The sequence below is a fragment of the Notolepis coatsorum genome (assembly GCF_963971535.1).
Source record: "Notolepis coatsorum genome assembly, chromosome: 4".
Lineage (NCBI taxonomy): Eukaryota > Metazoa > Chordata > Actinopteri > Aulopiformes > Paralepididae > Notolepis > Notolepis coatsorum.
This window is the reverse complement of record NC_140168.1, coordinates 140,821,329-140,848,360: the sequence shown is the minus strand read 5'-3', so window position 1 is coordinate 140,848,360 and position 27,032 is coordinate 140,821,329. Positions and strand designations below refer to the sequence as shown.

The 27,032-nt window shown below is 44.3% G+C and overlaps 1 protein-coding gene across 1 annotated transcript in view; it reads left to right on the top strand.

The window, feature by feature from the left end:
- The window catches only part of LOC311227364 (active breakpoint cluster region-related protein), a 133,536-nt gene that overhangs the window by 3,408 nt on the left and 103,096 nt on the right, over positions 1–27,032 (top strand). Inside the window, exons 3-7 of the mRNA XM_084312982.1 lie at positions 4,263–4,367; positions 8,714–8,989; positions 20,819–20,926; positions 22,465–22,519; positions 25,804–25,856. Of these exons, the coding sequence (XP_084169108.1) occupies positions 4,263–4,367; positions 8,714–8,989; positions 20,819–20,926; positions 22,465–22,519; positions 25,804–25,856 (597 nt within the window). The remainder of the gene's footprint in view (positions 1–4,262; positions 4,368–8,713; positions 8,990–20,818; positions 20,927–22,464; positions 22,520–25,803; positions 25,857–27,032) is intronic.

Below are 27,032 nucleotides of genomic sequence, written 5' to 3'. Positions count from 1 at the left end.
TGGCAAGCAAAAAGAAAAATTTTTCTTTTTATGTTCTGGCAACATATTCTGGCTAAATATGCATCATTTTATAAATGTGTATTGATAACATAGTGCTGTAATAAAATGTTCTAATAAATATTCATGATCAAGTTCAACAACGTGTGCTTTTATTTTGATATTCCTTAATTCCACGTTGAAATTACGCGATACGCGATACGCGATATTTAGGATTATTAAATCGTAAATAAAATAGGGTCACGGTATAAAAAAGTTTGAGAACCTGATTAGACTAATACGTCATTAGTTTGCGTTGCCAAGTTTGTTGATAGCCTACACCATTTGAAATTCCATAGCAACGAGACTTTACGAACTGTTTTTCTACGCCAAATTCACTGAAATCGATATAAAAGACCCTAGAATTGTATGTATTCATCCTATATTTTTCCCGGCGCAACCTGTTGTATAAAAGCAATAATACACTCGAAGCCTGTGGTATGTCATGAATATTGCCACGGCTGTGATTCCTACTCGAGCTTCACTCTCATGCCTGTGGGTGCATCACAGCCATGTCAATATTCATGACATACCAAGGCTTCTTGTGTATTATTGCTTAAGGCGAGACAGTACCCCCTAATAGGCAAAACAAATATTTTAATAGATATCACTATGAAACTTTCCCAGTTTGTTATGTACATAACAAATAAGAAAACATGTATTGCAAGTTTTCTGAGATTGTATGTTTATATATGCAAAATGGGCGTTACCCAATTAAATATGTGCTAATTTGCATATATCACCAGGATAGACATCCAACATTGGATGATGCCAGATACCAGAGGGAATGAATGAAGAAAACGTGTTATCCTGTTTCCTATAATAAGTTTTATTTTTTTTTGGTCCACTTTTTCTCCCATTTTCTATATTTTCTCCCATCCCAATTTTGTATCATCCAATTCAACCCTCCCCTGTCACGAACGCTGTTTCTTGTCTCCCACAAGCCGGCTGCAATGTGAGCTACATGACATGTATGAAAGGTGCTTTATAAATACTTACTTACTTACTTACTTACTTACTAAGTCATACATAGCACAAGTCCCCTCCGGTACTTGAGGTAACAGCAGTCGCATCTTTTCACCTGCGCAGCTCGATCTCTCAGTGGCGAGGAGTAATGCGTGGGAGGCTCACGCTGCCCCCGACACTTTCCTGATTCTACTGCGCAGGCGCACCAACCGACCTGTAGGAGTCGCTGTCCACAACGCCCGATCCCCACCCCCTAATACGGCCAATGTGTATTAGTATGGACGGCCAGCTAAACTGAAAGCACCTTGCCCACTACACCACGTAGCCGGCCCTATAATAAGTGACTTTTATTACTTTTATTACTATGATTATTTTATTATTATTATTATTATTATTATTATTATTATTATTATTATTATTATTATTATTATTATTATTATTATTATTATTATTATTATTATTATTATTATTATTATTATTATTATTATTATTATTATTATTATTATTATTATTATTATTATTATTATTATTATTATTATTATTATTATTATTATTATTATTATTATTATTATTATTATTATTACTATTATTATTATTATTATTATTATTATTATTATTATTATTATTATTATTATTATTATTATTATTATTATTATTATTATTATTATTATTATTATTATTATTATTATTATTATTATTATTATTATTATTATTATTATTATTATTATTATTATTATTATTATTATTATTATTATTATTATTATTATTATTATTATTATTATTATTATTATTATTATTATTATTATTATTATTATTATTATTATTATTATTATTATTATTATTATTATTATTATTATTATTATTATTATTATTATTATTATTATTATTATTATTATTATTATTATTATTATTATTATTATTATTATTATTATTATTATTATTATTATTATTATTATTATTATTATTATTATTATTATTATTATTATTATTATTATTATTATTATTATTATTATTATTATTATTATTATTATTATTATTATTACTTTTACGAATGGTGAAATGTTTTCTTCTTGTTTTTCCTTCTGTTCTTTTCTTATAGAATTTTGGTTTGCAATTATTGCAATTGGCTTATTTAGTTTCTGGTTTATATTGGTATTTAATTTGAGTTTTTAACATATTATATTATATTATAAAGTCCTTACTATGGAGGTCAAAGTTGACTAGCATTCCCAAGCTCACCTCAATGATGTCACTTCCTGCCCACATGGTATATAGCTCCCACCTTTACAAGCTACCATTGCTAGCCTATTAACACTGAAGAAGGAACACCTGTTCCGAAACATGTCTGTACTATAGGCTGCCATTCAAAAATATTTTTTTTAATCTGAGAGTGCTGGTCCGGCCTCCTGCTTTCTTCCATATGATGCCAGATTAAAACATTTTGTTTCATTATGTTGACACATAACACAATGAACTTTTTACAGGAGGGATTGTGGCTATGTCTTTCTATCATCCCTTAAATCAGGAAATGCTGTCTACAGTCATAAAAAATCTATTTTCGCCAGGTTTTTTGGTATAAATGTACTATAATCAGGGTATGACTGATATATCAACAAACCCCTTTGTAAAAAAATGCAGGGTATAGATAGGAAGACATTTGGAAAGTATGGTGTGTGTGTGTGTAGGTGCTATGGAAATTGGACATTTCATCTCTTGCGTGTAAGAAAACAAATTTTTGGGAAAACACCCTCAAAGTTCTGTATTGTAATGGTGATCTATGGACACAATCAGACAAAATGAAGTAAAATAAACAATTGTGTGTTTTCGATATTTTATTGCCACCCCCTTTTTTTTGGATCCACTTTTTCTCCTTATTTTTCTATTTTTCTCCCATCCCAATTTCGCCTCGCCAATTCTCCCTTCAATTCTCCCCTCCCCTGTCTCGAACGCTGCTAGACTATGCCTCCCACTGGTCGGCTGCAGTGAGGACCAAGCCTTGCATCACGTGTCCCCTCCGGTACACGAGGAGGCAGTTGTCGCATCTTTTCACCTGTACAGCACTCTCTCAGCGGCGAGGAGTAACACGTGGGAGGCTCACGCTGCCCCCGTTGCTTCCTGATTCTGCTGTACAGGCGCACCAACGACCTGTCCACAACGTCCAATCCCCACCCAAGAAGAATATTCCAATTATTTGATTGCCATCTGGTAGATCGTATGTCCATTTGACCCACGACATAACCCACCACAGCATAATGAATCGGGGGTCCCAAAAACGATTCAATGCGATCGGGTGAAGCCCTAGGTTCATGTTAGTAGAAAAGAGCGCCTGGAGCGTTTAGCGTGTAGCACAGCCCAATACACAAGGTTTCGAATGGTGCTCGATACCGCCGCCTGGTAGGATGCGGCAGGTATTGCACTTTAGCAATCTCAGACTCAGCCCCATGATAACACCAGGCTTCCTGGATGGATAATGAATGGAAATATCGAATAAAAGAAATAACGAGCAAATAACGAGTATACTCGTTGTTGGCGTCCAATAACGATTGACGGCCAATAACGAGTTTAATCGCTGTTGGCAGTGAATGAGTTAAGGAAGCAAAATATAACAAAATCTCAATATCGTTGAAAAAAAGCTAAAAGACGATTTCGGGGCTACTGTCTCGCCTTAAATATATATAGAAAAGGGAAATATGAAAGAAAAAATTATTATAATAAATAAAACACCTCCCCTGACTCAGGACCACTGCTTACAGATTCCTGCAACAAACTCACGCCTCGTGGGATTTCAGAGCGGGATTTCAAAGCAAGTTTTCTGTGTCATTGGCACAAACGGCCACCTTTGGTGGGCGTATTTGGTGGTAACCAAATAATATATATATTTTCTTAATCGAGCACCCAAGTAATCGATGACTTACGCCCACCACCCCTAATAGGTAAGTGTATGCCATGTGTGAGCTGCTCTCACTGAAAGAGCGGACTGTAGTCTGATTGGTTGATTGTGTGTCTAAGACTCTAAGACTCACCTGTTTTTATTGGCGTTCTGAGGCTTGGTAAGCCAAACATCCCTGGTCGTGTGGTGATTGTTTATTTTGTTTACATTTTCTTTATTATTGTAGTTTTTATGACTTTGTGTGTATACTGTATTTTGTATTTCTTTTAGTATTTCTGTTTTTATTGTACAGCACTTTGGTACAACTTCGGTTGATTTAAATGTGCTATATAAATAAAGTTGACCTTGACCTTGACCTTGATGGGTGCAGCCGGTTCGTAGCCCAGAGGAGCTGCTGGCCAGGAGGCGCCTGGTGCTGCGAGGCATCCTGGAGAGTGAGGAGGTCTACCTCAGTGCTCTGGAGACGTTATTAATGGTAACACACACACACACACACACACACACACACACACACACACACACACACACACACACACACACACACACACACACACACACACACACACACACACACACACACACACACACACACACACCTACACACACACACCACACACACACACACACACACACACACACACACACACACACACACACACACACACACACACACACACACACACACACACACACACACACACACACACATTTAGAATATTTTATTTATGTCCACATAAAGACAAAGTTTAAAGGACACAAATATTAACAGTGCATTTGTACATTGTGGTATTTTTCCTATACAATCGTGCCACAGTGGCAATCAAAGTTACAGACTCACACGGATGATGAACCTGACAATCAACACACAGCTCATGGGTACAGATAGCAGCGTCTTCTCCAAATTGCCCGGCTGCCAATAATTGTTGACACTGAGCAATATTTTGCTAATTGTTTGGCTCTTCTCTTCGGAAGACCGGCCAACTGAAGGCCTCTAACACCCAACTTATGGATATGACCCAGGCTTCCAAATATGAAGACTAAAAGTTTACAGTTGTAGCCGAGTTGTGATATGGTATGGTCTAACAGTTGATATTTTAACATTTTGGTTGTAAATGCTTCCTCTAGACTGTAGTCAAATGTGCAACCTACTTCTAGGATGAGAACCTCTCTGTTATTCTCATTAACAATAACCACATCAGGGGTGTTTGCTGAAATGTCAGAGAACAGTGAATTGTCCCTACACAGATTGAGCATATATGGCTTCACACTGGTGTGCTTATACAGCTTATATGTTGCAGGTGACCCGAGTGTGGAACTGACACTGTCTGCAATCAGGTTCACAATCCTATCATGCCTACAAATGTAGAGCCCTTTGTATGCATGACAGCCATTGAGTATGTGAGACATGGTTTCTGTTGTCTGTTCGTGACCATGGTGTATGCAGTGTGGGCTATGACTGCCAGGGAACCAGATGGAAAGGTTGAGCATTGATGGTAAAACCTGTAGCCTAGCTTTTAAAGTAAAAATGATGATGCTCTTATCAATAGCTACATTTTTAAAAACTGCATGCGAGACAGAGTGGTCAGCGGCAGGGAGACAAGCAAGCTTCCCTTGCAGTTTAAGCTCAGTCCAGTGTTGACGTTGGCGTTGTTGTTGTGCCGACATGAGATGGCCACGGGCATTGGTAAGTGGCAGTTCATGCCACGTTCCACAGATGTCAATGGTGGCCTTCACAGAGATGGTAGGGTCAGAGATGATCTCCTCAGAAACGTTAACAGCGTCTGAGTCCGGCCCCACCCACTCCAGGGCCACGTTGGACCAGCCGCATAGGTCATTCAGGTCTGGCCAGTCAGACCACACCCCGAATCCGGGGGCGCGGCTGTCCAGCTTTCCACTTGCTTTCTTCTTGTAACCCAGGAAGTTTGGATCCGACCCACACGCCAGGGGGACCTTGCGTCTCTGCAGGTCTAAGAACAGAGAGGCTCTGGCCTGCTCTCTGACGTGCTGGTCGTCACTGTTCAGCATGTTGAGAAGATGACTGAGTCTCGTGGCAATGTACGTCCATTCAAAGTTGGGAACACCCAGGCCGCCCCTCCGCATGGTATGGAATATGATGTCCCGTGTTGAGTGAGTGTTCAGTCCAGTCCATTGTCTCACCATCTGTACACACACACACACACACACGCACGCACGCACGCACGCACGCACGCACGCACGCACACACGCACGCACGCACGCACGCACACACACACACACACACACACATACATGCATGCATGCATGTGTGCATGAAATTCACAAAAAACTTAACTTAAGTTGGGGCAGGAGGTCCAATGGGGTTGTGGTTCTGCACACACACACACACACACGCACGCACTCTGTCTGTCTGTCTGTCTGTCTGTCTGTCTGTCTGTCTGTCTGTCTGTCTGTCTGTCTGTCTGTCTGTCTGTCTGTCTGTCTGTCTGTCTGTCTGTCTGTCTGTCTGTCTGTCTGTCTGTCTGTCTGTCTGTCTGTCTGTCTGTCTGTCTGTCTGTCTGTCCGTCCGTCCGTCCGTCCGTCCGTCCGTCCGTCCGTCCGTCCATCCATAGATACAGTGTGTTTGTTATATACAAAGTGTCGGGTGTCTATGTGTTTATGTTTATGTTTATTTAGGATCCCCATTAGCCTTTGCACTAGGCAAAAGCTATTCTTCCTGGGGTCTATGCACATGGACCTGAGTGCATGTGAGGTGGCATGGTACGGAGCACGTGGTTAATGTTGTGTCATCATACCATAAAAGACTAATGTGCAATAATAGCATCAATGCAGTTGCAGCTTCCTTTTCAGACCACAAATGGTTAATCGCTAGTTCTCCATTAAGAACGTCTTCCCCTTCTGGGCCAACAGGCCTAATAATCAAACAAAATAAACACACCACTTACTGTACTAGCCTCCCTCTGTCCTCGCTATGAGAGAATTACTAGAGTGAAGTGCTAACTATGCTACCCGGTCTACTTCGGAGAGCTTCTAACAAGTATTGGTTTCAATTCGCTCCTTAGAGGCCCCATGAAATCAAAATAGATTTATGTTCTTTTATCACATATGTCTTGCACTGTTTGTCACTTATAGGCCAGTATCTATCCCAACAATGACAAAACGGTTGTTTTATAGGTATTCTTAATGGTATTTTGGAGTTAGTCATTTCCTGGAAAACTATAAAATAAATTTGATGAGTCATCCTGCACCTCTTTAACTAAATTGAACACATGTTCAATGTTAGCTTGCTAGCTAACGTTAGTAATGTTGCGTAACGTTGCTAACCTATGTTGCTAACATTAGCTTACTAGCTACTGGTCAACCATAATGCATATTCAGCACTATTGGCTAGCATAAATGCCAATCAATATACACGACAAGTCCCTCCCTAGCTTAGTGTGTCATGGTTTTTGCCTTATTTCACCTTTCTGTGAGGGACAGCTGTCTATTTTTGCTTTATTTCACCTCTCTGTGAGGGATAGCTGTCAATCCCTGTTCCCTGTGGTTAATTGCCTCATGGATCGGCAGGTGTGTGGGCTTGATTGCACCTGATGCAGTGCAGCTGTGCCTATGGCCATGTGGAGTCTATTTAAGTTTGGAGATCGCAGTGTCAACTGCTTTTTCATTTCCTAGTGTTGGCTGTCCTTTTGGTCACGCTCATTATATTGAAGTGTAGTCTGATCTCTGTTTCAGAATTGAGCTTTATGGTAGTCATTCTTATTTTAGGCTACTCACGTGATTCTACACATAAACTCCCTTAGTGGAGGTTTATTGTTTTACTTTTTCCAATATAAACTCCTTTATTAGGAGGTGTCCTTGTGGCTTATTTACTTTTATACTATACCTCTTTATTGCGAGTAGTCCTGTTTTTTGGGACTTGATTTATTTTCTTAATTACTCACTTTGAGATTTCCACCTGTAAAGGTTGTTTTCTGTTGTTTAATTTTCCCCCTCTCCTAAAATATCTGCGTAAGCAGTCTAGTGGTTGTCCATTTCACGGATAACTTTAAGAGTCCCTGTTATCTGCTCATGACACACACACACACACACAGCCCACACATAGTGTTTTTTTTTTTTTTTTTTTTTTACATGACACACATAAATACGTGGAATCAAATAGCATTCTGCTAGCCGTTTCATGGGGAATTTAAGGAAGTGATGGTGCCATAACAAAGGATTGGTTACTTCTCTGTTATTTCTACTTTTATGGCTGCGTGTGACTCAAGCCATCAGACTGATCAACAGATCCAGTCCGCTGCTCCTGCCCCCCCCATACAGGAAGCTTCACTCAGCCTCTCCCTCCTCCACACACACTGCAACTTTGTTTAGACTGTTTATTTTTATTTTTATTCAGATAAAATTGTATGCCTATGAGCTAACATTCAGCAGCAGTGTGTGTGTTTGTCTATGTGTGTGTGTGTGTGTGTGTGTGTGTGATGTGAATGATACATCAGTGTATTCACAGTATCCTCACCTCAATTATTCATCTCTCACCCTTCCTCTAACGCCCATATTGTATTAATCTCTCTCTCTCTCTCTCTCTCTCTCTCTCTCTCTCTCTCTCTCTCTCTCTCTCTCTCTCTCTCTCTCTCTCTCTCTTCTCTATCTCACTTACTGTCTGTGCAACTCAATCATTACCCCTTTCTTTTTTTACTTACTTTCTTACTTACTTTCTTTACTGTATGACGCACACTCTCAGGGGCTCATACAGAACCAAGCATTTCACCGTAAAGTATGTGTATTTTATTGTGATATTTAATAAACAAACTTGAAACTCGAACTCGAACCCTCCCCCTCCCCCTCCAGCCGGTGAAGGCTCTGCGGGCCTCAGCCGGGACGTCCCAGCCGGTTCTGTCCAGTGAGCAGCTCCAGACAGTCTTCTACCAGGTGCCAGAGCTCAGGGACCTACACACGGACTTCTACGTCGCCCTGAGGGCCCGTCTGGGGCCACACGCACAACCAGAACCCAGCCATAACCCACAACCCGGGACTAGGCCGCCTCCAGACCTGGAGCCTCTGGTAGATCCATACCCAGGGATAGAGAGCTGTGGCTTGACTGTCGGGGACTTGTTCTTGAAACTGGTGAGTTACACTGTAGATCAGAGGTGTGGACTCGAGTCACGTGACTTGGACTCGAGTCACGAATTTGATGACTTTAGACTTGACTTGACAAAATCAAAAAAGACTTGCAACTCGACTTTAACACCAATGACTTGTGACTTCACTTGGACTTGAGCCTTTTGACTTGAGAAGACTTGATACCTTCCCCCATGCCCAATGATTAAAAGTTATGTTATTAAATAAATACTGAATGGTTCGTTACTGCGTTATTTTTATGTAGATTGGTAGCGAGCGGTAGCGATGCAGCGCAGTACTCCTGACTCCTGTCTGTGTCACTCACCTGCGGGGACACGCTGTGGGCGTGTTTTGTTTACTATAGTCTTGACTGTCATGGCAACGCCCGTCGCGTTTTTACAGATGGATATTCTCACTATTTCTCTTTTGTCGAGCACAAAGAAAAGAACGTTTGAGTTAAATGTAATTTGTGTCTTGGCTCTACTCCCCATGCTTCAATGAAGATAGTAGCTGAGTCTAACGTTAACAGGACTCATCCGAATCCACTCGCCACCCGCTTTCAGGGATCTAGTTAGCATGATACCAGGTGGCACACGGCAAATGGGACAGAACACCTTTTCTAACTACTTGGAGAGAGAATAATACAACAGGAAATGAGCTAAAGAAAATGTTTGAGGGGCTGGACTACATCTCGACCACCGCAGACTTTGGTGAGTTCAGTGATGTGAATGCAAATTAATGTAAACTGTCAAGTTGATTGTTACATACCCCAGTAAGGAGACGCAACACAAGGCCACAGACAGGGTACAGTAGGTGAGGGTGCAGTGACACAAAACCATGAAACAATTTGCAAAATAGTATTTATTTTTATAAACACAAAAACTCAGCAACACAGAGAGCAAGGAGGACTACCTAGTGGCACCAAATGAAATATCAAAAGGAATTGAAAACCCACCCCCCCTTACAGGCACGGACGCCCAAAAGTACAGGTGGCGGTGCTCACTTCTAAGGCTGGTGTCTTTAACATCAGGTCACCTACGTGATGCAAAATGTAGACCCCAGGGTATCTTCCTGTCCTCAATGTCCCTGTGTGCGAAACAAAAGATTAATACAAAAGAAAGACAATCACCATAGGCTGTGTGATAAACAAATATACAAAGGATTAAGGTTAGACAGAAATGTGCATAAACAACGAACACCAAAAGATACAATGAGAGTTACACCAAAAACAGAGTACCAGAGCCTTCACCAGCTCTACACAATACCAGAGCCTTCACCAGCTCTACACCATTCCAGAGCCTTCACCAGCTCTACACAATACCAGAGCCTTCACCAGCTCTACAAAATATACCCCAAACGACAGAGAGAGCTCTACCACAAAATATACCAGAAAATAGTTACCACAACCAATGAACCAGAGAGCTAACTAACATGGCACACAATGGGGTATATGAAGGGGTGTGGAGCTTAATTGCTGACGATCCTCAGCTGCTGCTGCACTAGGGTGAGTTGCTGATTGACCACCTGAGAATGGGGATATGTAGACACAAGAGGGAGACAAGACACGAACAAACAAAACATGCCTATATATACAACAGATAACATACATAACTCCCTCTATATACATACATAAGGACAGGGTCCGTAACATTGATCAACAGATTTTGACTGTAAGAATCTGCAAGGGAATCTCATCATATTTGTAACTGAGGGGTACAATTCCCTGACTGTATTGTTAGATATGATATTTAATACCACTACCTCATGTACTTTAACTTCTGGCCACCCAGTACAAGATATAAGTATGATGAACACTTTCCCACCTGATGAAACGAATCCACACAAATGTACCAAATCGAAGGTTTAATACAGCAAAAGGTGTATACAACGATCACTTAATTACATTTATGATTTGAAATATGGAATATGCACTTTTATGGCAAATGAGTATTCGTAGGTAAATCAACATTGAATGTCCAATCTCTGGTTGCGCAGGGAGTAAGTATACAACCTGGAATATTTAGGAAACGATAGCGATGGTACTTAAATGATTATAGCTGGATACACTAAGGGGGGGGGGGGGGTCCCGCTGGTTGTAAGACAGTAGGAGGGGGGGGTTAGAGAAGCCGCTGGCGGTATCCCATCTGGCCGACGGTGTCTTGGGAGAATCCAAAGTCTTGGACACGGTGCCCACAGAACCTCGGGCCGCAGACGAATACAGCTGGACCCTCTGTGGACGGTATCTGCCGGTCCACAACGGAGAGACGTGAGGCGACCTCATGTGTAGAGCGCCGTCTCACCTGGAGTCCTCTCCGGGGGGTAATTCCAACACTCCGCAGTGTTGGCCTTTATCCATGGAATAATCAAAGCACACAAAGCATAATCCAAGCCGTGGAAGGCTCGCCGTCGTCCGGGTAGAGTAATCCAATATACAGGTCCAGTCGCTCTTGGCCCGGAGCTCCTTGGATGCAATCACCACTAGGGGTCTGACCAGCCTGGTTAAGCGTCCAGATAACGTCAGGAACGATGGGGGTACTGATAACTTTAGAACTCTAACCGAACGATGCACCATACATAAATAGACTATTATTAGCTTAATAGAATACGTCCAACTCGACGGTATAGTGCCAAACTATGACTATTCAACTATTAATCTACACGATATCTCAATGCCTATTCTGGGCCAAGTAGGCCTTACTACACCGCACGTGCGTCGTGGGGAGGCTTTGCGTCTGTCACTCTGTTGGAGGGTAAAGAACTGGACTAAAAGAAAGTTCTACTTTACTTGCGCCATATATATATGCGCTATGAACAAATAGTACCATTCGTATTTCGCCCGACATATTACTGCGCGGAACCGGGGGTTTGCCACGACATGTTAGGCGGCACGATTGAACTTGGACCTAGGGGTATGGCAACCTGGCGCCAGGTTCTCGTCCAATGGTAGAATGAAACTATTATGGGCTGTTTAGTAGACTAAAGGGATATTCGATGCATATTGTACAAGGAATATACAGGGGATATCAAACGATATACAAATACAATTAAATATATATATATAAATAAATATACATATTCGGTTTAATCTGATCCTTCACAACAGCCGCCCCCTAATTAGTCCCACCTAATTAGCTAAGCAGAGACAGATTAACCGCACTGTCTACCACTCAAGGTCCGCTGTAAGGGTCAGTCAACTCACAAAGTCATAGGGTCATGGTCATCATCGATAGTATCTGGGAGTCGGGGCAGTTCTATGAGCCTCGCCACGGGACGTGTGTAAGTGCGCCCTTGGACGAGTACTTCAGCTGCTCGGACCTTGCCATCGGCACCGGTGATCACTTTGCTTACGCGGCCAGCCGGCCACATAGCTCTGGGTAGTGACTGGTCAATAATCATGACGACTGTTCCTTCTGTCAAATTGTCTCTCTCTTTTACCCACTTCTGGCGGGTCTGTAGAGACGGTAGGTAGTGAAGTAGGAAGCTGCTCCAAAACTTGTCAGCTAGTACTTGGCTGTACCTCCACATTCTTCGGCCGTTCGCTTCTTCAGGCCTGTACATTGTCTGGGGTAGCGCGGGGTCCAGCCGCACCATTAGGAGTGTGTTGGGGGTGACTGGGTCGACATCTGCTACATCACTGGAAACGTAACCGAGGGGCTTTGAGTTCAATACTCCCTCGATCTCCGTGAGGACTGTCATTAGGACTTCCTCTGCCACAGTCTGGGCTCCGAGTACGGCGTACAGGGGTGTCTTTATAGAACGTACTTCTCGTTCCCAGGTTCCACCGAAGTGGGGTGCGTTCGGGGGATTAAACTGGAAGTCAATCTGGGCTGGAGCGAGGTGGGTCTTAAGTTCTGGGCCCATAGCTTGGAAGCTCTCTCTCAGCTCTCTTTCTCCGCCTTTGAAGTTGGTCCCGTGATCAGACAACAATGTAGACGGTTTTCCTTTCCGTGATGCGAATCTCCGGAAGGCCATAAGGAATGAGTCTGTGCTCATGGTCGGAAGGAGCTCGATATGTATCGCTCTGGTGGTCATGCATTTGAATACAATACCCCACCGCTTCTCGGTGCCTCTTCCTCTCTTTATATACAACGGGCCAAAGCAGTCCATGCCTGTGGAGTGGAATGGCTTGTCGCCGACTCGGAGGCGACAGGGGGGTAAGTCAGCCATCCGTGGTATGCTGGGCTGCGCGCGCCACTTACGGCAGTCTAGACAGGTTCGCTGGAAGCGCCGTACTGCTTCTCTCCCTTGCAATATCCAATAACGACGTCTGATCTCCGCGAAGACTCTCTCTGCTCCTGCGTGGTGTACATCCTCGTCGTATTTCTTTATGATCAGCTCTGTGACCTTGTGTCGGCTGTTCAAGACGATCGGGTACTTAATGTCATCTGGTAGATCGGGGGCTCTCCGCAGGCGACCACCCACTCTGATGAGATTATGGGCGTCACTCTCTGGTGCCAGGTGAATCAGTCTGCTGTCTGATGGGACGGGGTTTCCTCCCTGTAGACAGTCTAGCTCATCGGGGAACGAGTCTCTCTGGGCTCGTTGTAGTAGAAGAAGTTCTGCTTCTTCGTAGTCAGCTGCTGACATGTCAGTGGTGGACTGAATCTCTGGGTGGTGCCGCAGGAATGTTCTTTGTTGCGCACTCTCTAGGGTAATGCAGTCATCTATGTTGGGGTCTGTGGAGGCGACAGTGCTCAGTCCACAGAACATAGGTTTCTTGTTCTCAGCCTCCTCGTTACTTGCTTCCCTCGGGGTGGGCGTAGGCCAATCTCCTTCCGGGAGCTTGAGGAATGCTGGTCCGTCACTGTAGATGTTGCGACGGGTTAGGTCATCCAGAGACATTCCCCGGGTGATGACGTCAGCTGGGTTGTGTTTGGTGTCCACATACCGCCAGCTTGCTTCTTCTGTTAATTCTTGAATCTCGGTGACTCTGACTCCCACGAAGACTTTGTATCTGCATGAATCAGATTTGATCCATGTGAGTACTGTCGTGGAATCTGACCACAAGATTGTTCTATGCACCGGAATGGTGAGTTCACGTTGGATTAACGTGGCTAGATGCGCTCCTGCGAGGGCTGCGCAGAGCTCTAGACGTGGGATAGATTGTTGCTTATGTGGGGCTATTCTTGAGCGGGCCAGGATGAAGGCAGTGTGTATCTTTCCTCCCATCTCTTGGGCACGCAAATAGGCCACCGATCCGTAGGCTACTTCGGAGGCGTCGCTGAAGACGTGTAGCTCAATCTCGCATGTCTCTGGCCTCACTGTGGATGGGAAGTAGCTGCGGCGTATATTGACACCTGGGAGTGAGCGGAGTTCCGTCTCCCACTCTCTCCATGTTGAGGCAAGGTGTGCGGGTATTGGGTCGTCCCAGCCCTGGTCCTTGTCCCATAGTGCTCGTACAATCATCTTTGCCCTGGTGGTGTAAGGTAGAATACATCCCAACGGGTCATATTGTCTGGCGAGTGTTCTGTACACACTCCGTCTGGTGGTCGGTATCGCCAAGGGTTTGTGTCTATAGTGGAGCGAGTCTGTTTTGAAGCGCCAGACTAGTCCTAGTGTCATTTCTTGGGCTTCTCCTGGGATTGTCGCCATCCAGGTCTCGCTGCTGGCAGCCTTGTCCGCGGAGGAGAGGCTGCGCAATACGTGCGGGTCGCTGCTGGCCCACTGCCTGAGATCAAAGCCGCCTTTGATTAGGGAGGCGCGTAACTTGATTAGGAGAGCCTCGGCTTCTTCTTGAGTCGAGACGCTTTGTAAACAGTTGTCCACGTAGAAACTGTTCTTCACACTGTGTTGGACCTCTTCATCTGCTGCTGGGTCCTCTGTGACGTGTTTCTGTAGTGCAAAGGTAGCACAGCACGGGCTGCATGTGGTTCCGAAGGGGAGTACTTCCCACTGGTAGATGGATGGGTTCTCATCTCCGATCTTCTCTCTCCATAGGAACCGTAGCAGAGGCTTGTCCTCCTCTACTAGTCTCACCTGCAAGAACATCCCTTTGATATCCCCGCTTATAGCCACCTTGTCCTGGCGGAAGCGCAGTAGCACGCCTAGTAGGGAGGGGCCGAGTGTGGGGCCGGGCAAGAGCTCTTTATTCAGATTTTGGGATCCGATCTGGTAGCTGCAGTTAAACACAATGCGATCCTTGCCGTTGTGATGGACCTTGTGATGCGGCACGTACCATGATTCGGTCGTCTGATCGGCCTCTTTAATGTCAATCTTTGTTACGTGTCCCGCTGTGATTAGCTTCTCAATCTCAGCTCGGTACACACTCTCTTGAGCGGGGTCTTTGGCTAGGCGCCGCTCTGTGTTCAGTAGATAGCGCTCCGTGGCGTCTTTCTTTGCGTGAAAGGTGGGCATTCCCTCTCGCCTCAGGAGTGGAGTTGCGTATCTCATCACTCCGCCGACTGTGACTCTCTTTGTCCCCTGCTCGAGTAGGTTGATGGCGTAAATGTCTTCTTTAGAGCGAATATCTTTCTTTTCGTTCTTAAAGGGCATTGTCTCTAGGGTCCATAGCCTCTCGACATGCTGCAGGAGAGTGGTGTCTTCTTCTGTCGTTCTGGAGTGGAAGCAGCTAGTGGCTGCTGTTCGGTTGAGAGATTTAGCGAGGGGGCCTTGGAGGGTCCACCCTAGGCGGGTCTCGACTGCTGCAGGACAGCCTCGGGGGCCTGTATGGACCCGGTCAATCGGGACTATGAGTTCTGCATGGTCGGAGCCTATCAACAGGGTCGGGGTAGCGCCGTCTATGAGCGGGATAGGTAATTGGCGCAGGTGCACATATTTATCCATCAACTTGGTGACAGGGTAGGTGTACTGCGATAGTCCTATTTCTTGGCTGGTGAAAGCATTTGTGATCTTGTACCGTCGCTCTGGCTGCCCGTTGGCTGCGATGGTGAAGGAGACATTCTCGCCCTTTATCGTCTTTAAATCTCTTCTTATTGTCCGAATCGTCATTTCGTTCTTGCTCCCCCGCAGTCCCAGCTGGGTCGCAGCGGAGGCGAGCAGAAGGGTCTTCTCTGACCCGTCATCAAGGACGGCGTAAGTGTCCATGACTTTATCTTGGTAGCTCAATGTCACACGGACTACCTTTAAGAGCACTTGGGCTCCGCTGCTGCTGGCGGGGTCAATGTACATGACACTTGCCTTGGTGCCGCTCCGTGGTGCAGGTATAGGCCGTCTTCCGTTACTTTCGTGTAGTATATCTAGATGGGCTCCATCGCACCGGCTGCACCTTTTCTTTAGGCGGCATTCGGCTGCCATGTGGGGCCGCGCACATCGATAACAGCGCCGGTTGGACTTTATCCATTGACTCACTTCTTCTGCATTCATCTTTGTGAATGAGTCACATTGTGACAGCCAGTGTTCTTTCTCACAGTAGGGACACGCTATCTTCCACTTCTCTTTTCTCGAGGGGGTGCTGTGACTCTTACTGCTCGGTACTGACTCTGATTGGTGCATGACAGTCACCGATCTTCTTCCATCATTTATTCTCCTGGGTCCCTCTCTGGAGCTTGGCGTGCTCCGCCCGAAGGTGTCCAGTCGTAAGCTGCTGACTTCTCTCGCCAGGAAGTCGGCTAGATCAAGGAGGGATGGCTCGGGGCCGTCGGGATCCCGGTAATCCCTCTGCTGCCTAAAGCGCTCCTGTCTTGCGGGTGGCAGCTTCTCCAAAATCCTCTCGACGTTAGAGTTGGCGTATAGCTCATGCATGCCCTTCTCCCGTTGCGCTCCCAGCATCCCCACCAGGGACTGCACTTTGATTGACAGGTCGTCTAGTGAGCGATTGTCTGTGGCTGGGGGTAGGCGATCAATATGCCTTATCTCCTGGATTACGTAATCCCATATACGTCCATATCTCTGATCCAGCGCTGCAAGGGCCGCTGTGTATGGAGTCGAAGAGGTAGCATAGGCTAGCGCTATATTGTGCGCTCGCGGTACTTTCAGGTGCTTCAGTAATATTGCATACTTGTGGCGTTCATCAGCGACATCCACCATCATTGTCTCTAAGCACATCCGGAGCTCCGTGTACTGTGCTCGACTCTCATAGGCGAAGTCTGGGAATGACGGTGTGGCATTGTATGACGCCGTGGATGGCTGATACATCGGCGAGCGTTGGGGGAGAGACCTCCTGGGCGAGTCCCCTCTTGCGCCTCGCTGTGGGCTGGTACTGGCAGGGTACCATGGCCCGCTGGTCCAGGTACTGTTCCTCGGGGCTGGTCGTGCGTCGTGCTCACCCGTGAATAGAGTCGGGGGTCTGTAGCGCAGCGCCGCGGGGGTATAGCCTGGACTGTATGGGACCTCCTGGTCCGGTGGAGTACTGTGCTGTCGTCGGGCTTGGTTCTCCTCTTCTCCCTCTTCTTCCTCTATCAGATCTTCCAGATCCTGTAATCGTTTATTTAGCTTCTCCGCAGTGTATGCCGCTCCTTCCTTGTAGCTGGGTCTCGCTTGGACCGGTATGGGAAGGGGGTCTGCGGGGGGTCTAGACTCGGTCTGTTGGTCAAGTTCAGGGTCGCTTGCTCGTTGTGGTGACGCTGCTCTTGACTGTTGTCTCGACGAGTTCCTTGAACCCCTAGCGGAGGGAGAGGGAGTTGTCCTTTTGATCAGCTGCTCTATTAGTTGCGCTTGTAGTCTGTCGCGCTCTGCGTCTCTTTGGGCACCGGCAGCGGTACGCTGGGCGTCGGCCCGGTCTCTTGCCATATTCTCTTCTGTCTGGAAGCGTCTCATTTCCAGGCGTGTGCGCTGTTCTTCGCTCCGTTGCTGCGCTTGGAGGTGTTCGCGCTCGCTGGTCGCCTGTGCTTGGAGACGTTCGCGCTCGCTAAGCGTCTGTGCTTGGAGCCGATCGCGTTCGGTAGAGGCTGTCAGGCTGACGAGGAACGCCTGTTGTAGTATCCTCTCCGCTTCGCTGGGGGAAGGCGGTTGTGGAGGTGAGCCGCTCCTGCGTGAGCCGCTCCTGGGGGTACTCGTTGGGGAGTCCTGGAGCTCTAGTTCCTCGGTGCTCTCCTCCTCTTCTTCCGTGCAGAGTTCTCTCTCTGTAGGGTTGTCTTCCTCCCGGGGCTGGTCGGGGACTACTTCTTGAGTAGTGGCGGGGGGTAAAGGCATGTCAATTCCCTCCTGGTCCCCACCGTGAGCTTGGTCAGTTACATTAGGACCTACTAGGGCCTCTGTGGTCGGGGAAACCTGGTTGTTAAGGTCAGACATAATTTTACTTTCTACTTTTACCGCGTTTACCGTTTGTCGAAGGCTAGGTAGTTGACTGACAGTGTAAGCCTCTAAGTACTGAGGTGTCTGTCGTCTGCGCCGCGGGCGTTCTAGGTTAGGAGGATCGTTTCGTGGAGTGTTCATCATAGGCCATTTCGATATTAATAACACTATATTAATATTACACTAGTTACCCTCCGGCTCGAAGGACCAATTGTAACTGAGGGGTACAATTCCCTGACTGTATTGTTAGATATGATATTTAATACCACTACCTCATGTACTTTAACTTCTGGCCACCCAGTACAAGATATAAGTATGATGAACACTTTCCCACCTGATGAAACGAATCCACACAAATGTACCAAATCGAAGGTTTAATACAGCAAAAGGTGTATACAACGATCACTTAATTACATTTATGATTTGAAATATGGAATATGCACTTTTATGGCAAATGAGTATTCGTAGGTAAATCAACATTGAATGTCCAATCTCTGGTTGCGCAGGGAGTAAGTATACAACCTGGAATATTTAGGAAACGATAGCGATGGTACTTAAATGATTATAGCTGGATACACTAAGGGGGGGGGGGGTCCCGCTGGTTGTAAGACAGTAGGAGGGGGGGGTTAGAGAAGCCGCTGGCGGTATCCCATCTGGCCGACGGTGTCTTGGGAGAATCCAAAGTCTTGGACACGGTGCCCACAGAACCTCGGGCCGCAGACGAATACAGCTGGACCCTCTGTGGACGGTATCTGCCGGTCCACAACGGAGAGACGTGAGGCGACCTCACGTGTAGAGCGCCGTCTCACCTGGAGTCCTCTCCGGGGGGTAATTCCAACACTCCGCAGTGTTGGCCTTTATCCATGGAATAATCAAAGCACACAAAGCATAATCCAAGCCGTGGAAGGCTCGCCGTCGTCCGGGTAGAGTAATCCAATATACAGGTCCAGTCGCTCTTGGCCCGGAGCTCCTCGGATGCAATCACCACTAGGGGTCTGACCAGCCTGGTTAAGCGTCCAGATAACGTCAGGAACGATGGGGGTACTGATAACTTTAGAACTCTAACCGAACGATGCACCATACATAAATAGACTATTATTAGCTTAATAGAATACGTCCAACTCGACGGTATAGTGCCAAACTATGACTATTCAACTATTAATCTACACGATATCTCAATGCCTATTCTGGGCCAAGTAGGCCTTACTACACCGCACGTGCGTCGTGGGGAGGCTTTGCGTCTGTCACTCTGTTGGAGGGTAAAGAACTGGACTAAAAGAAAGTTCTACTTTACTTGCGCCATATATATATGCGCTATGAACAAATAGTACCATTCGTATTTCGCCCGACATATTACTGCGCGGAACCGGGGGTTTGCCACGACATGTTAGGCGGCACGATTGAACTTGGACCTAGGGGTATGGCAACCTGGCGCCAGGTTCTCGTCCAATGGTAGAATGAAACTATTATGGGCTGTTTAGTAGACTAAAGGGATATTCGATGCATATTGTACAAGGAATATACAGGGGATATCAAACGATATACAAATACAATTAAATATATATATATAAATAAATATACATATTCGGTTTAATCTGATCCTTCACAACCATACTAATCAAACAATAGTCCTTTCATGCACAATTGATATCCTAACTATTCTAACATTGCAATGCACGATTGATATCTTAACCAACGTTGCAAGACGGTTATAATGAAACGCTCCAACATCAAGGCTGTTCCTTCAACCTAAGCGGCGATACAATCTAACCGTCTGATTCTAAATCGGCACGGCACATTTCTTATTACGTTGGGACAACATATCTTTGTGTTTGTGTCAGATTTGTGTTTGTATAGACCACATTGTTACTGTAATGTGAGAGAGAGAGAGAGAACTAATTCTAATACCTAATAAAGTAATAAAGTAATAAATACAAATAAAAAAAACATTCATGCATTACATTGTGTAAATGTAATATATTATTACTCTGTTGTTAAAATGGTACTACATCGGTGAAGCGTGCATTATGACTTGTTTAGGACTCTAAACTCAAATGTTAGGACTTGGGACTCGACTTGGGACTTGTCAGTCTTGACTTGGGACTTGACTTGGGACTTGCCTGTCTTGACTTGGGACTCGACTCTGGACTTGAGTACCAAGACTTGAGACTGACTTGAGACTTGCAAAACAATGACTTGGTCCCACCTCTGCCGTAGATACTGTAGTTTGTAATGCGTTTCATTCAGATGGTAAATGGTAAATGGCTGCATTTATATAGCAGCTTTTATCCAAAGTGCTTTACAATTTGTTCCTCACATTTGACCCAATCACTCACACATTCACACACCGACGGTGGAGGCAACCATGCAATGTGCCAACCTGCTCATCGGGAGCAGTTAGGGGTTAAGTGTCTTGCTCAAGGACACGTCGACACGCTGCCCGGGAGGAGTGGGAATCTAACCGGATAACCAGACGACTGCTCGCCCAGATATGACATACGTAAAGTTGCACAGTGTTGATTTGTCCCACCTGTCTACCTGTGTAGTGTAGTCCATCCATCCATCCATCCATCCATCCATCCATCCATCCATCCATCCATTCAATCAATCATTCAATCAATCCATCAATCCATTCTGTCTCAGGTGAGCCAAATTGGTGTGTATCGCGGTTTCATCGACAACTACGAGAAGGCAGTGGACATTGTCCGCAAGTGCACAAACTCCGACCAGCGCTTCAGAACACTGGCCCAAGTAAGATCTCCTACTAGTCAAGTCAAGTGTTCCTTTATTCATTTGGGGAAATTCAAGTGTCATAGCAGCATGTAGGGGGGAGGGCACAGGTAGGATAGGTACATAGGTAATAGAACATAGAACAGTGCAAGTAATAATGACAATAATGATAACAGTAGTTGTAAGGATTCGTTGTTGGTGGTGTGGACCCAATCGCAATAACAGGAACGAGAGAGATAGATAGGCAGGACACAACGGGGTGTAGTTGGAAAAAGGCTTTACTTGGCTTCAACTACAACAACAAAATAATAAGTACCACAGCATAAGCTGGCAGATAAGGATAACAACGGATGTGTCAAGAAACGTTTACGGACCGACAGGGGAGTGACAGGAACAGACAGAATATATAGGGACACTGATCACTAACAAGACACACCTGGACAGAACAAACAATGACAACAATATAAAACATGACAGTAAGGAACAACAATGATACATACAAATACAAAACTAAACCAGACCGGGGAACAGAGTGGGCAACACACACAGGAATACCATAAACATATTGAACATTGAGGTACACATTAGGGACATCAGGAGATTAAACATATGGAAACCGATTAACAGAGGGAGTAACACATTGAGTCCGCTAGATGGAGCTGCAGGGCAGGCCTTCTGAGGCAGAGGGATCGTGTGGCCAGCCTGGGGAGGAATCGAACCAGGCTGGGAGGGTAGATCCTGACAGTAGTAGTGAACAGTAGTGAGTGGCAGGATTCAATCAGTCATGGTGACATTGGTGGTATACATGGTCCAAATCGTAGTAACACACTGCACCAGAGTCCATGCAGTGTTTATTATTAAGAGTCAGACAGTCCTAACAGTGTTTATTATTAAGAGTCAGATAGTCTTAACAGTGTTTATTATTAAGAGTCAGACAGTCCTAACAGTGTTTATTATTAAGAGTCAGATAGTCCTAACAGTGTTTATTATTAAGAGTCAGACAGTCCTAACAGTGTTTATTATTAGGAGTCAGATAGTCCTAACAGTGTTTATTATTAAGAGTCAGACAGTCCTAACAGTGTTTATTATTAAGAGTCAGATAGTCCTAACAGTGTTTATTATTAAGGGTCAAGACAGTCCTAACAGTGTTTATTATTAAGAGTCAGATAGTCCTAACAGTGTTTATTATTAAGCGTCAGATAGTCCTAACAGTGATGGCTACTGGCATGACGGACTTGCCAAGGCGGTTTGTGGTGTGTTGTGGTCTTGGGGGGATGAGTCTATGGCTGAACGTGCTCCTCATAGAGGGGGTGGGAGGGGATTTCCAGTATAGAGTCCAGCTTTTCCCTCATCCTCCTCTCTGCCACCACCTCTAGTTTGACCAGTTCGACCTCCACTACAGAGCTAGCTTTCCTCAAGCTTGTTCAGTTTGTTAGTGTAGTCTAAATAGAACAAATGCTCATCAAACGTCTTGAGTATAGTCACATTTTCTACATTTCTTTCCAAATATTTTCTTTCTACATTTCTCCCTCTCTCTCTCTCTTGCCTTCTTTTCCCAGAGCATGATGTCCAATAACAGTTTGAATAAAACCAGGACTAAGTACACGTTTGAAGGTTTGTACTGTGGAAGACCAAAGCAAAGGAATATTTATTATTTTATTTTATTTTACCTTACTGTAGCTAAATGACAGCTGCAATGCAAACTTTTACAAACCCAACTAAAAGCACAACAATCTTAAAAAGTTAAAGGACAAGGGGACACGTCCAAATATACCAGTCAAGCAATATACAGTTATAACATTTGTGGCATATCTTCCACCTATACTCATGACAACAAGCAGAACAATAGAAACAAGCACAGAGAACAGAGAGTAGCACACCCATGCATTTAGACAGACAAGCGAGAGGCCTAAAGCAATATAGCAGTGAGAGGGGCACCATGACGGACAGGGGGTTGGGGATGTTACTGGGTTGAGAAACAGTTGCAGGAGTTAGTAAGAATGTTCATAAGAGTGCTTGAATGCTGATCAGTAAAGGTGACCAGTTTGAGTGTTTTGACCAAGTGCAGTGTATGTTTTCGGAATCTTTAGGAGAATGTGTTGAGCAGAACGAGTGTTGTAAGTGGCAGATGTAATTTGCAACAGGTGATATAGGTAAGGGGGGGGGGCAAGTCAACCCAAGGAGGGTTTTGTAAATGAGCATGAACCAGTGCATATTACAACGGGTGTGCAGGGATGGCCAGTTGATGGAGTAAAGGGATTGTTATGAGTATAGTCCATCAGAGACTCCCCTACACTCTCCACCTTCAAAGCTCGCCTCAAAACCCACCTGTTCTCCCTTGCCTTCAACCCCCCCCACCCATAACCCCCCCCCCCTCCAACCTGATTGATGTCTGTCTCCAGTCTTCTTTGTGCTATCATGCTGTCTTCCCTGTTCCCCCCATGGTCTTATGTTCCTTTTGTTTTGTTTCTTTGTTGTTTCTTTGTTTTTGTTTCTTTGCTTTTGTTTCTTTGTTTGTACTCTTGCTCCCGACTATTGTCAGCGACTTTGGGTTATTGAGAAGCGCTATATAAATTAAATGAATTATTATTATTATTATTATTATTATTATTATTATTATAGTTAACGTGTTGGACCCAGGTGCAGTGCAGAACAGAGGAGACAGGATGCAGGTGTGGATTTCCAAAAATAAATACTCTTTATTTGAGTCGTCGAGGAATAATAAAAAAAACACGATGAAACAAAAGGGGAGAAAGCTTTGTCTCCAAAAACGTTAACATAAGACAATAAGCGAACTTCACAATAAACGATGAAATAAAAACGGAGAAAGGTTTGCCTCCGATAACAGCTTAAATGAAACGTGCACAGCAAACTATGAGCAACAGTCTGTCCATACTGTTAGATTCTGATCAATCTGGCCAGTATCACGTCTTCTTGTGTTATCCTCTCTCCATCCATTCCTCTGCGTTGTGTACTTTTAATGATCCCGACGTCTCATACACTGGCTGATACAATCCTTATCTCTCCCCGTTAGTGTGATCCGCAAACCATAATAATTCTCCACCTTCGTAAGAATTCGACACTTCGACAACGTACTACCTTACAAGGAAAAGCGTTGTTTATTGATATAAACAGAAGCCTCAGTCCAGATGTTATCAGATTGTATTTTCATTGCTATCGTCTCTGCTGTTATTCAGTCCAATGGTGGCTCAGGCCTTGTCTAGCCAGAACCCTTCTCCCGTTAGCCGAAGCTAATGATGATGTGTCATCCCCCCCCCCCCCCCCCCCCTCTCCGTGATGAGAGGAGAGAGTCTCTTCTGGTTTCTTCCCTCTTAGTCTCAGTCAGATCTTAGTCTGCCCTTACCCGGAACCACTGTCACCTTTATAGGATCTTCGTCCTAGCAACAACGGCCCACCCCCTTCTGGTTGTCATGTGCCGCTGCCATGACAACTGCTAATAACCTTTCACACATTTCAAAACGTTTCATTACTGTTTCATTAAGATGAACCTCTCTCCGCCCTGCTCTCTGGGCCCACACTCGCTCTTATCAATGTGTTCTGGATCGGAATTCAAAACATTCTCTCGCTGGCAGTGTGCTGCTATTCAGTGACTCCTGCTCGCCTTCTGCTCATTTCGACCTCTCTGACCCGGCCCCTTTTAGCTGTGGTCATCTCCCCCCAATCTATACATTACCTACATTGAAAAACACCCCCAGAACACCCGTTTTCTCTCAATACTTATCTCCCATGCAGGCGAGGAACGATAAGGCTTACATACTAACACACAACTCGCGTAACAAAAACAAAAAGTGAACAACTAACAGGAAACTATAAAAAGTCTTTAGACTATAACATAGATATACCCACAAGGGAACGCCAGAGGATCGCTCACCCACTAGAGCGAACCCCCAACCTTACACGTGTTACTAGATCACAGCTCCTGATACTCCCGAAATAGGCAACATTTCAACCCGGCAGGTTGTTCATTAGGCACGTCAGATTGCACCTGGTTGAAGAGACCCTGTCGGGTTGAAACGTTGCTCACCCTTTCAGGCGTACAATCTCACCGAGCGCAACATTGTAATAACAGTTTTTCATTTAATTTCATACCTTTATTTCAACCCTGTGAGACACTGAGGTCAGGTTACCCTCATTTACTGCGACGATGAGCTTACAAAACAAAGACACAGTTTATCAGCAATTTCATACATATAGAATATTTATTGATTTATTGAAATTATTATTCAATAAATAAGAATAAACTATAAAAATCTGCAGAGACAGTTACAAGCATCAAAGGAAAAAGCTGTTTTCCTAGTTCAGAGCAAACTGGAGGAACCCTAAGAACCATTTGAACATGTAGAATAGGTTCCAAGATTCAATTCCAACAGTTTACCAAGGGCTTTAAAAATAAACAAATACCAATTTTTTTTTTTACGCCTTTCAACCAGTGAAGGCCATCCAACCTGTTCATAAAGGACACAGTGGTGGGTATCATATCTGTCACCAGTAATATATCTGAGGGCAGAAGGATAGACAGTCCAGAGTCCAGTGGTTTAAGAATTGAAGGGGGAGCATGCATATAAATCACATCCCCATAGTCCAAAATGTATAAGAAAACAGCTACAGCAATAATTCTTCTACTAATCACGGGAAAGCTGGATCTATTTCTGTACAGGAAGCCAACGTTCTGTCTCAGCTTGGTAAAGTATTGGGAGCTGTAATCTGTTGTATAGATATATTGCTTTGCTTCAGTCATTTACACACCTTAATCCTGAGTCAAGTAGCAGGATGTGCACACTGCTACTTGACTGTGCAAAGCTATGTACGGACCGACATGGTTCTTTAATGAGCTGTTGATTACCTTTTTGTCTGATCAAAGTCTCTCCCTCCTCCAGCCCTCCTGTACAAGCCCCTGGACAGAGTCACCCAGACCACCCTGGCGCTCCATGTGAGAATGATACCCTTCAGTTATTCCCTTAGTTAATCATGTTCATCATTCTTGTGCATCAATATGTCAGCCTCTTCTCGTCTCGTCTCGTCTCTTCTCGTCTCTTCTCCTCCTCTCTTCTCGTCTCTTCTCTTCTCTTATCTCTCTCCTCTCTTCTTTTTTCTTCTCCCCATACAGAGCAGTCAACTCGACTGATTCTCAAACGTATTACTATATTACATACAGTATTTGTCATGGTATTGTCATAATTACTGTATTACGTACTGTATTTGTCATGGTATTGTTGTATTACAGTATTACGCACAGTATTTGTTATGGTATTGTCATATTACTATATTATGTACAGTATTTGTCATGGTATTGTCATATTACGTACTTTATTTGTCATGGTATTGTCGTATTACTGTATTATGTACTGTATTTGTCATGGTATTGTCATATTACTATATTATGTACAGTATTTGTCATGGTATTGTCGTATTACGTACTGTATTTGTCATGGTATTGTCGTATTACTGTATTATGTACTCTATTTGTCATTGTATTGTTGTATTACTGTATTACATACTGTATTTGTCATGGTATTGTCATATTACGTACTGTATTTGTCATGGTATTGTCGTATTACTGTATTACGTATACTGTATTTGTCATGGTATTGTCGTATTACTGTATTACATACTGTATTTGTCATGGTATTGTCGTATTACTGTATTACGTACTGTATTTGTCATGGTATTGTCGTATTACTGTATTACATACTGTATTTGTCATGGTATTGTCGTATTGTTATCTGCTAGCTATTCTCGAAGTCAACTTCCTGTCTGTTGTTGCTATGCAACTACGGCGTGGGGGAAACATGCACCCCGGGTACATTGTGTACGGTTCATTTAGTGCAGAAACGGATCGGAAAAGTGGCAAATTAAACACAATCAAGGGTAATTTTCTTCAGTGCATCACAATGCCAAAGAGCTGCTGTGTTACGTTTTGTACTAATAACAAAAACAGAAATCCAAATCGCAAGTTTTATAATACCAGCCGAGGCATCACAGAGGAAAAAGTGGCTGGCGGCTAACGTTAGCTACGTTAAACCAGACAAATAGTAGCTACATGCTAAGCTAAAATTAATTATATCATATCGAACTGATAGGAGCTTATCTTGTCTAATCTTACGTG